Here is a 12,224-nt window from a genome sequence, read left to right on the forward strand (position 1 = left end):
GACATTTGTCGAATATTTCTTTCAGAATGGTGCATCAATCCTTGTTTTCAATGCAGACATAGAAATAATTTCCAAGGAAATGAACTGGAAAGAAATAAAAATGTGTATTGAATTGGGGGAAGAAAAACTCTTCTTTCTTTTTTCCCAACATTTTATAGAATTGTTCTGAGGTTATAAAAAAACAAAGATTTCTAAATAATAATAATAATAATAATAATAATAATAATAAATCTCTAACAAAAGCTGCATAGAGAGCAAGTATACAATATACGTGGAAACACTAAAAATTACTTTAAATGATTATATACCACCCCATCCTCTGGAATTTTTGTGATGTTCATCTGGAAATTCAAGCTCAAAATTCTCCAAGGGAGTCCATGGAAAACAGACACCATTCTTCTCAACCACATCTCAGCCTCCCCTGACACTAGGTTAGAATGTTCTTTTTCTCTTATGAATATAAAACAAAAGCTCTTCAATGACTGGAGGGGCACAGATATGGGGTAGATCTGGGGGGTTGATTACACTACCAGCAGCCAACCCCCAAAATGCTTAATGTGTTAAAAATATGTTTAAACCCTTTCAAAGGGTTATTATGTCCATAAATACAATCCATACCAATAATAATAAAGTACAGTGAATGCTTCTACAAAGCAGGCACCTTCACATTTCATCCACAAAACAGCCTCATGAAATAGGTATTACCATGATTTCCACTTTGCATACACACTTTTTTAAAAGCGGAAAGCAGGAAGATTAAATTCTCCATGGTCACAAAGTCAATGAGTTGTATTATCAAGATTTGGGAGCCTTTGAGCATTGGATTTCCAAACCCCCCCTGCAAAGAGCCACAAAAAGATCTAGCCCAATTATTGACACTTTAGCACTGGTTAATAAATAACAGTCCCCATCCTCTTATGGAACCCGATCTGAACTTAAACAGTCTCCTTACATAAGGGAAATTGACTGCATGCTTGAACTCTCGTTTGATCAATACTCTCTCCAGCTATCTCACTCGATCTCAGCCAAACCCATGGCAGACTCTCTGGGAAAAAAAGGTACAAAGGTTGTTACCCTATAGGTTCTGAGCCCCTTGGAGACAGTATGCAAATAGACTTTTCAAATAGACGATGCATAGTATTGCTTTGGATCGAAAATGTCTGTTTGCTCAAGCTGGCTCTGAGATTCCCTGGGCCTGGGAGAACAAACACAATCCTTCCCAAGGCCCTCTGGCAATCCCAGGCGCTCCGGTTCATTCTGGTAAACAACACTGGGTCCTGGCACCTTCCAGAGCACGCAGCAGCGGGGACTTACGGGGATGGGGGGAATTGGCGACAAATGGGAAGGAGACTGAAATACACACGTACACCTGCTTAGTGGTTTTGACAAGTGGGATTGACACCTCTAGGGAGGAAGTGGGGTGGGCGGGGCCCAATTCCCGCCTCCGGAGTGAGAAGGAGGCCTCATCCATCCTCCCCCTCCTTCCGGGGATGCGGAGCCCCCGAGGGAGTCGCAGAAAAGGGCCATTGCCACTTTAAATGACTCAGGAAGTGAAAGGATCCCGCCTGACAGGGAAAGGGAAAGTGGAACCGGGGCGGCTCGGTGCCGAGATCTCGCCAGGGTAGATAGAGACCGAGAAGGCTTTGCGGCGTGGGGGCCGACAGGGGCCGGGGCTTCCGTGCCGGAAGTGGCTGGGCGCCGGAGGAAGCACAGCCTGCGCCCCCGAGCTATCTGCCGGCGGGAAGGCCCTCTGCTCCTTGGCCGGGAGGGGGGCTGCAGGGAGCAGACGGCACCGGCGCTGCAGCCCCAGGCCCGCACGGAGACACCGCACGGGCCAATCAGGGTCCACGACGCGGATCGGGTGGAGAGGAGGACGTGAGGGGGCCTCGAAGGCCAGGCGGCGAGCTCTGAGGCCCCACGACCTGGGCCTCGTCCCGCACCCACATGGCCTCTGGAGGGGGCGCGGTTTTGGAGGAGCTGCCGCACGATGGCACATGTGACCAGTGCGAGCCCGACGAGGCTCCCGGGGCGGAGGAAGTGTGCCGAGAATGCGGCTTCTGCTACTGCCGCCGTCACGCAGAGGCGCACAGGCAGAAGTTCCCCGGGCACCACCTGGCCGAGTACATCCACGGCGCCCAGGCCTGGACCTCCCGAGTCCAGGAGGAAGGCCAGGGGAAGGAAGGCGTGGAGGCCGAGGTGGGGAATGAGAGAGCCCTAGGGAGCGAGGCGGGGGAGCAGAGCGAGGAGTCCGAGGAGGACAGTGAGTCCGAAGAAGAGAGCGAGACGGAGGAAGAGAGTGAGGAGGAGAGTGACGAGGAGAGCGAAGAAGACAGTGAGGAAGAAATGGAGGATGAGCAAGAGAGCGAGGTGGAGGAAGACAACCGTGAAGATGGAGAATCTGAGGCCGAGGGAGAAACTGAGGCAGAAAGTGAATTTGACCCAGAAATAGAAATGGAAGCAGAGAGAGTGGCCAAGAGAAAGTGTCCAGACCACGGGCTTGATTTGAGCACCTATTGCCAGGAAGATAAACAGCTCATCTGTGTCCTGTGTCCAGTCATTGGGGCTCACCAGGGCCACCAACTGTCCACCTTAGACGAAGCCTTCGAAGAGCTAAGAGTAAGTACTGGGCATTCAGAACAGAGGCCTAGAGATCAGGACACCTGGGTTTTGACTCAGGTGGCTTGGTGGTGGCCATGGCCATGTTCACTTTCATCGTGTCCCTAAGAAGCTCGTTATTCAGCTTGTTGGGAGCAGGGCTTATTCATCTTTTTGGTTGGCCTCAGAGAGTCAGGTGAAAGTTCCGAACTCTGACCCCAGAAAAACACGTGCACATGAAATCTAGGAGACAGTGCCTGGAGAATTGCAAGCCTTTGGTCTCTGCATCCCAAATAAAGCTTTTCTTGGGAGTTTTGGCCCCACTTAAGCTGATTCCCACACCAGCACCATTATGGAGACTTGTGCCTTGACTTAGGGCTCTTGATAAGGCAACTTCTTTGCCTGCTTGGAAACATGGGAAACCATGGTTTTGTCAAATGAATCCAAGCAGGTCAAGATTCCCCAAGGTTTGGATTTTGATAATAACTTGAAGGGTATGCTGACTTCCTATAGATACTTCGTGTTTGATACTTGTTTGGAAGGGAGGATGAGCAGATGGAGGCCAAAATTGGGAGTGGGGAGGTCCCTAGTCCTCCATCTTTTGTAAGAGGGACTTGCTGTTCCCCTAGAACAGTGTTTGGAAAGTACATAGTAGACATTAATAAATATTTGTTGAATGAATGCATTTGCAGATGACTTGCCTTTTATTTAAGTTGTGAGTGTATGTACTCAGTGTGAGAAACTGCTGGCATTAACCAGGGAGAAATGGTTGAGTGGAGTGATCAGTTTATTAACTGATGAGTTGCGTTGGTGAATGTTGGCATCTTATGACCCATTTTGATCCCATAAATAACTGTTGCAGTTGCTGGCACTGAGCTAACAAATACTTTGATAATTAAAATATCTCTTAAGATTTTCCCTTTTTTATTGTAAAATACACAAAGTGTGTAAAAATGTAAGTCCAGTCTAACAAGTCATTCTAAAGCAAACACTGATGTAACCTCCACTCTTTAAGAAATAGAGCATTAGCAGTATTGGAGCCCCATGCCCTTTTCTAGTTGTAACCATCTCCCTTCCCCTTAAGTAACAATTGTCCTGACTTTTGCAGTGATAATGTGCCTGCTTATCTTTATACTTTACCACATATGTATGCATTCCTAAACTTATTTGAACTTGGCAAAGTGCTATCATATTGTTATCGTGCATTCTTTGGAGTTTTACTTCCTTTTTTCAACATTGTATTTGTGAGATTCATCTGATGGGTGGCTGTGGTTTGTTCATTTTCATTGTGTAGAATCTCATCTTATGAATATGCCACAAGTGACCTATTCTGTCAATAATGAACATTTGATTTCCAGATTCTGGAACTTCTGGCCATTATTTAGAGATGTTTGTATATACAGTCTTGTTCATGTCTTCCAATGCACATCTACATATATTTAAATGAAATTATAAACCTAAGAGTGTAATTTTGAATTTCGTAGACTATGAATATCCAATATTACTAGATGCTGCCAACTATTTTCCAAAGTGATTGTACCAATTTGCTTTGCCATAAAGAGTGTTCGAGAGATATTGTTCTGTATCTTCACCAAGACTTGCTATTACAGAATTTTTAATTTTCGTCAGTCTTGTGAATACTGATATCTTCTTGTGGTTTAAATTTGCATTCCTCTGGTTACTGACAACTTTGGGTCTCTTGTATTTCTTCTTTTCAAGTGCCCATTCAGGCCTTTGTTCACTTTTCTATTGGGTTGTCTATCTTTCTCATTAGTTTATAGGAGGAGTTTTTATACATTTATTTCGGACTTCTTTGTGGTTTATATGGGTTGCAAGTATCATCTACTCTATTTTCTCTTTCTCTTTTTAGAAATTTGTGCCTTGAATGAAGTTCTTCATTTTAATGTGGTAAAATTTATCAAGAATTTCCTTTATTGTTAGTGCCTTTTTGTGTGTTATTCAACTTAGTATTGATTTTTGTGGAGATGAGGTAGGGGCTCAGTTTCATTTTTCCTTCCATACAGATAGCCAGGTGCCTCCTGTCATTTATCAAGGGCCCATTTGTGTGTGAATGTGTTTCTTGGCTTTTTTATTATGCCCTATTGACCTATTCATATGTCCCTATGTGAACATGCTTTTTTTTTTTTAAATCAGTTTCTGTAGCTTTGTAACAGGTCTTGTTGTAGAGCAAGTTCTTCCACTTTGTTCTTCTAGGAGAGTGTCTTAGCCAGTCTTTTGGCCATTTACATTTCTTATACTATTAAGTTATATGAAATAAGCCTGCAAGATATTTTCTGTATTGTATTGAATTTATAAACCAATATATGAATAATTATATTACAGCATGAAGTTTTCTAAACCTTTTGTTTAGGTCTTTTTATTGCCTTACAATAAAGTTTTATAATTTTTTTTCTGAAAGATCTTGTACAAGATTGTGAAATTTATTACTGGATACTTAAATTTTACAGTATTGTAAGCATTTTTAATTTTTGTTTTCTAGCTGTGTATTTAGGAATATGATTAACTTTTATATATTATCGTCTAAATTACCTTACATATTCTGAGAATCTATAGGTTCATTCTACATACATGATCATATTATATGCAAAGAAGGACAATTTTTGTTTCTTTTCAATCCTTGTAACTGTTATATGTTTTTTTTTTAATTGCCTTACTGGCTTGGATAGAACCTTAAGTATAATGTTTACTAGAAGTAATAGTGGGTATTCTGGCCTCGTTCCTGATTGCGGATTATTTACATTTCTCAAACAATGGGATAGTAGTTTGTTTCTTTTTTTTATAGATATGTTTTATCCGATTAAGAAAGTCCCCTTCTAGTCCTAATATATTCAATATTAAGAGTTTTCTTAATGTAAATGGGTACTAAATTTTATCAAATGATTTTTCTGTATCTGTTAAGCTGTTTGTGTGATTTTACTCTTACTGTGTTAATGTGATTAATTACATTAACTGATTTACTTTTTAAATTAAATTAAAAAATTAGTAATATGGTCACATGTCTCAAAAGCCTCTCTTTCACCTGTGTTTTTGCTTATCCTTCAAGTGCTTCTTGTAGGGAATATGGATATGTTCATCTATGTGGTCTTATTTACAGCCTTTCATGTCTTTACTATTGTATTGTACACAACCTTGTGTTTTTGGGGTAAACCCCACTTGGTCATGATAAATTCTCCTTATATTTTTGAATTTGGTTTGGTAATAATTTATGTAGGTTTTTAATTTATATTTATGGGACAAATTAGCTCATAAATTTCCTTTCTTATATTGTCCTCATGAGATTTTCTGTCAAGGTTATGTTGACTTCATAGTATGAGTGAAGTTGTTTGCTTTTCACATATTTTCTTTTTCTTTCTATTTTAATGCTCTGGAAGTATTTTTATGAGGTTGGAATATTTCTTCCTAGAATGATTGATAGAAGTGGCCACGAAAGCCTTCCGGACTTGGGAGAGGGGCGCGGGGGGCGCGGGGAAAGGGAGGGAGTGAAGGGAAGTGGGCAGAAGAAAGAATTGAATTCTGTTTAGTATTTCTCCCTATGATTTGATTTAATAGTTACCGTTCTGTCAAAATTGTCTATTTTCCTTAAGTCAATTTTGTTATGTTATTTCCCTGGAAGTTTGTTTTGCCTAAATTTTCAAATGTATTGGTATAAATTGGTGAATCCTCTTAATATCTTCTTAATATCTTTTGTTCATTCTTCGGCTGTCCTCTTTATTCCTTTATGAAGAGTGAGCATCTTCACTTATAATCTGCCTCTGATAATTCCAGTAAGTGAAGACTTTGTGGAACTCTCTCTGCTATTGTTTTGATGCTATTTTTCATGTTTCTTTACTTCCTTTCATTCATTGTTTGAACACGTAGCTTCTCATTGCCTTTAAAAAATTATTTGTGGGGATTTCCCAAGTCTTGGCACGAAATTGTATTCTTTGAAAGAGGATTTGAGTTTACTTCTGCTAAGGCCTGAAAGCACAACTTGTTCAGAACGTCTGTAAACTAAATTAAGTGCCTGAGACCAAATTTTCAGGAGTTGTGCTCCCAAGTTTATAACCTCTTAAAGAATTTTCTTTTGTCCCACCCCAAGCCACCCCTTTCAGCCCACTTTGTTTGGCTCCAAGGCAACACTCCCCTGTGGAGGGTGAGGTAGTGACAGGTTTACTTGAGTTTGCCTTTGCTCTGAGATTTTACTCCCTGGCAGGGGTGGGAAGATCCCAAGTCTGTATGGAAAGGGTCTCCTTCAAATGTCCCACTCTGAGCATGCCACAGGCTCTGCTTTCTGTCACCTTCTCCCCTGCTGCCTCCTCATTTTTGAGCTCTAATCAACTAAATGCACAGCCCAGTTTCTTTTGGTCAGTAAGCGTGCTGAGTTCAAAAGCTGCTTACTGTCCTCTGCTTAACATTGGAACAGCATTACTAACTGTAGACTTTATTAGCATTTCACCAGTTTTTCCTCCAATGACTTTTGTACCAGGATCCTGAGGCCATGTTACACTTCCTAATTTATGGTGACCTTGAGAGTTTTGAGGAGTGCTAGTTGGCTGTTTCGTAGAATTCTCTCAGTTTGTATTTGTCTGATGTTTTCATGGTGAAACTGGAATTATGAGTTTTGGGGCAATATAAATTCTGTTTTGTGCATTGCCTTTTTAAATTAGCAGTGTGTCTTGGAAATAACTCCATAGATCTACTTGTTTACTTTACCATTTATTTTATAGCTGCAAATACTCCATTGTGTGCCATTCATTAAATTCTGAATTCATGATACTGTGTTTTCAACTCCAGAATGCCTATTTGTTACCTTTTAAAGATTTGTTTTTCTGAATTTTGGGGGGTCTGATTCTTGACTGTATGTCATGTTTTCATGTTTTTTTTCTTATCTCAATCTTTCATCCTACTAGATATTTATTGAAAAGAACAGTAGACACTAGAGTAATATTTTTCTCCTTGAGAAAAGGCATGCCATTTGCTCTGTTTGGTAGCTGGGATGAGAGGCTGAAATTTTTGTTCCAGTAATGATTTGAGCTTAGCCAGAGCTTGGTTGCAGCTTTAATTAGTTTCAGTTCACCTCTGGTTTCAAATGTTTTAGGGCAGTGTGCATTTGCTTATTGGCATGAGAGTAGGTCTCTTGGGATATTAAAAGTGGTTCAGCATGCTGATGACGAGAGCAGAGGACATTAGTTACACTGCGTTCGTTCGTTCAGTGAGTGCTTACTGTGTATCTCCAAGGGCCAGTACGTTCTAAGCATTAGGGATATAGCAGTGAACAAAGTGGAAAAGTCCCTCCTTTGACTGGAGCTTCCATTATAAAGAAATAGAGAAGGACAAATAAGCAAATAACCATGTAATAAGTGCTATCAAGAAAAAAATAAAACACAGTGTGTGGGGTTGGAGTGAAACGGGAAGTATCCTGGTTCTGCCACTTGCTTTTGACTTTGGGCCAGTTCTGCAACCGTTTGGACTTGTTTCCATATCTCTAAAATGGGTATAATGTTAAATAAAATAAAATTGTTTCGGAATAAATGACTGTGATAAGATGCTTAACAATGCTCAAGACATTGTAAGTGTTCAGTAAATGTTAGTCGTTGTTTATATTATTATTATAAGGAGTCTAGTTAAACACACAAGTATAGAGTTGAGTCTGTACAGTGTATGTTTGATACGTCTCTGCCCAAGGCTGTGCCCCAGGGGGTGGGCGGCCTTGGCGGTAGAAGGCCAAATTGTTGCCACGGGATGCTGACGCTCAAAGCATGGTTCAGAGTAAGCCAGCATGGACAGAAAACCAGGGTGACTGTACAGCAAGAGGGTACTAGGGCAGAGGCAACCTGAAGGGGATAGGCCAAAAGAAGTAAGGTGAATGCCTTGAAGAGACAAGGTTAACACTTAGCTACTGAAGTGCCTTTTAGACTTTATTTATTTATTTATTTTAGAGAGAGGGGAAAGGAGAAAGAGAGGGAGAGAAGCATCATTGTGAAAGAGAAAGACTGGCTGGCCACCTCTCTCATGTGTCCCAACCTGGGACCAAACCTGGAACCAAACCTGGAACCAGGTGTGTGCCCTGACCAGGAATCAAGCCAGTGACCTTTCCAGTTTGGTTCCATTCGGATTTTGTCTCAAAAGTATTTTGAATTGAGCCTGTGCTCCAGCCTTATCAATGAACTATAATTACACAGCCCAAATTATGACCACTCTTCTGGGTCATAACATCTCATCTCAGATACACAGGTTTCCTTTATGGTGACCATAATTTCTAAACTGGAAAATGGGTCATTGGGCCTGACAAAGGAGCTCGATCGGGTTGGTAGATTTATTTATCTGAAAATTCTTATGGGGGGCTGTGGGCTGTGGAGGGATTGAGCAACAGGGAAAAAAGAGAGAAACTCCTGGACACGGACAACAGCATGGTGATTGCCAGGGAGAGGAGGGGTGGGAGGAGGTGGCGGTTATGTGGGAATAAATGATGATGGAAGGAGACTTGACGTGGAGTGCTGAACTCACAATACAGTGTACGGGTGATGTGTTATAGAATTGTACGCCTGAAACCTGTATAATTTTGTTAACCAGTGTCACCCCAATAAAGTCAATAAAAAGTGAAAAAAAGTTTTATGTTAAGGGCCTTTTCATTCATAGTTACATTTAATGAATCAATTTTTGTTGAACAGTACAATCGCAGTCAGGTATACACAGAACTGTAGACCAGTAATTTTAAAAATATTTTGAACATAACTTACAGTAGGGGAAATATACTTTACATTGTGACCTTGTTTATATACACATACACACATGTAACTCAACTGGAACACTGTTTACCTTAATGCATATCATGTGTTCTGTTTCTGTTCAAAAAAATTTCTGGATTCTCCCGCTGAACCAATATCATTGCACTCTACTGGGTCATGTCCTGTGGTTTGAAAAGCCCTTGTCTAGTTCACTGTCTGATCACTTGAAGTGAAGGTGGAGTCTTAGAAAATGGCAAAAGGAGAAGGGTTGGTGGAGTTCAGCCGATACCTGTGAGCTTCTTTGGATTCTTAACATGGCCTTGTTGTGGACAGACCCAAAGGTTTTGAAGCCGCATGCTTTGCCCTGCAGATTGTGCCTTTAAGATTGGTATTTGGGGAGAGGAATGTTTGCCTAAGTGATATCGGGGACAACGACAAGGGGAAGCTGGTGGGGGGGCACTGGTAGCAGGGTGGTTTGAGGGTATGAGCATGTGCGCAGAGCAGCTGTGACTGCAGAGGAGCTAGAGGTGGAGGCATGCCACTGCGGTGTCCCAGGGAGGTCAGTGGCTCCGGCTCTGGGCAGATCATAAGGAGCAGCTCTGGCAGGGAGGCAGAAGGTCCAGGGTCTGGGGGAATTGTAACTAGTTATTTTTTATTCTTGTCCTAAAGGCTTTGGGGCACTTTTCTAATAAAACTGTGAAGCACTGGCTACTTCACTTCGTGTTTTATTTGCTTGTATAACATAAGGCAAAAGCTTTAAAACTAAGGTAAAGGGACTGGCTTGGTGTCAGGTGCAGCCACCCAAAATGGTTCTATGCAAAGTTTATGTGAGGCCTGCAGTCCTGGGATTCCCCATCTCAGTCTGCCCTTCAAAATGTACTTTCTTAACCTGTAATAAGTCTTAGAAGTATGCAGTGAGGACATAATGGGCAGTAGCTTTCATGCAGTTTACCTTCTGGCTAGGTAGAAAGCTAGAGATATTTTGGATGGTGGTATATACTATGAAAAAAGTGATTCATAGTAATGAAAGTAAGTGGTGTGGTGGGAGAGGACTACGTGTGTGTGTGTTTTAAGATTTTATTTATTTACCTTTAGAGGGGAAAGGAAGGAGGGAAGGAGAGAAATATCAATGTATGGTTGCCTCTCATGAGTCCCCTGCTGGGAACTGGCCTGCAACCCAGGCATGTGCCCTGACTGGGAATTGAACCGTGATCGTGTGGTTCGCAGGCTCACACTCAATCCAGAGGACTACTTTTGGATAAGGTAGTCGTGGAAGGCATTTCTAATATCTGACATTTGGGCAGAGACATAAATGATGAGGTCTCACAAAGAGCTAGAAACCCTTCTATTATGTTACTATTCAGTGCTGCTTGTGCAAAGCCCGGTGATTCTTAGCAGAGACCATTGGTTTGATTCATACAACTGTTCATAAAGGGATTAGCTAGCTTTTGAAGTAAGGGAATGACATAGTTCTAGCAGTTGCAATGTACTGTTAGCATAGGTGAAAATACTGCTCTGTGGAGAGAATATGAGCTTACAGAGATCCCTTTTACAACAGCTCATTTTTTTCAGGGGATCAGCATTCATGGCAATGGAGCTTCATCAATGGGACCTAGAGGACTTTTGCAGGGCTAAGCGGAGGGGAAAAGCCATCTAACTGTGTCCTGTTAAGGGTATGGACTCTTGCCACAGTCTTCATGATGAAAATTACTCTTGATAATCTTAAGAATTAAAAAAACATCTGGGAGAAGCATGGTTAAGGCTGAAAGAATGGTGAATGCAAAGGCTTTAAGGTGAAGGTGAACTGGGGGTGTTGAGGGCCAGCAAAAAGGTCATGGAGTAGAGTGGAGTGAAAGGACTGAGAAATGAGGTCTACAGAGTAAGCTGTGGTTCTCACCTCGGTGCCACACTTTTAAATGACCTGTGGGGCGGCGGGTGTGATTCTTAGGAAAGACCTGCAATTGGCCCCACCCCAGCCAATGAAATCAAGTAAAAATCTCTGGGTATGGTCAGGTATATTTTGTGAAATGTCCTATAGGGATTTGTCTCATATTCCTCTCAAGATTAGGTTGGAGTTACTGGGTTTGGGGAGGAAAATCACAGAGTTAAGGGTACATATTATCAAGATGGCATTACTGTTGCTGTATGGAAGACAGGGGATCTTGGAGATAGAGAATAGAAAGTTCTCTGGCGGTTTCTATCGATGACCCTCTTCTGCAGTGTCACAGAGTAACGATCATGTAATGTCTCACGCACTAGCCCGGAAAGTGTCTCCTTGCCCTTCTTTTACTCACAGGTCAACCTTTGAGTGCAGCCTGAGTCTTGAAAGATGCTTTAGTCATATAATGACTAACCTAGCACTCATATAATGATACCGTGCGCCAGGCACTGTTCTAAGTACTCTGTACTTACATTAACTCATTTGATCTCCGTAATAACACTACAGGTACATTTTATTATCTCTTTTACAAAAGAAGGAAACAGGCATAGAGAGATCAAATAGTGGAGGTAGGGTCATACAGTTGGAACGTGGCAGAGCTCAGCTAAGCTTTCTTAACAGCTGACTCAAGAGAAAAGATCTAAGTTTTCTGGGCTCTCCCAAGAATCCTGTGCCCTCTTTTTCTCTTCCCTGACCTTTCAATGAAAACAGAATGGGTTAATAGGTATTTTATGCTGTTAGACGATTGCTTTTCAGGGTAAGGTTGCTGATGCTATAGGCTTATCCCCTTTGAGGATAAAGGGCTGTATCTCTGGTACCAGCCTTTTTTGACCATGGCCCATGACATGGAAGTTGCCCTGCCTGTGCATTGGTATACTTATCTTTTCCCTTCCCTTGCATTCGACTCAACACCGAGAAGTCAGAGATTGATCTGCAGCAGTGCACAGTGTGCCTTCCGCTTG

At 41.8% G+C, this 12,224-nt stretch overlaps 1 protein-coding gene across 2 annotated transcripts in view; it reads left to right on the plus strand.

Moving 5' to 3' along the window:
- Nucleotides 1–1,486: 1,486 nt before the first annotated feature.
- TRIM44 (tripartite motif containing 44) overlaps nucleotides 1,487–12,224 on the plus strand; it is a 117,003-nt gene continuing 106,265 nt past the window's right edge. The window contains exon 1 of one of the 2 annotated variants that reach the window (XM_037040515.1): nucleotides 1,487–2,616. In XM_037040515.1, coding sequence (XP_036896410.1) covers nucleotides 1,945–2,616 — 672 coding nt within the window. In that variant the 5' untranslated portion in view covers nucleotides 1,487–1,944. The remainder of the gene's footprint in view (nucleotides 2,617–12,224) is intronic. The other variant, XM_037040514.1, reaches the window with a different exon arrangement.

This window comes from Sturnira hondurensis, unplaced genomic scaffold, assembly GCF_014824575.4.
Source record: "Sturnira hondurensis isolate 20B ecotype Veracruz unplaced genomic scaffold, ASM1482457v3 Scaffold0002638, whole genome shotgun sequence".
Classification (NCBI taxonomy): domain Eukaryota; kingdom Metazoa; phylum Chordata; class Mammalia; order Chiroptera; family Phyllostomidae; genus Sturnira; species Sturnira hondurensis.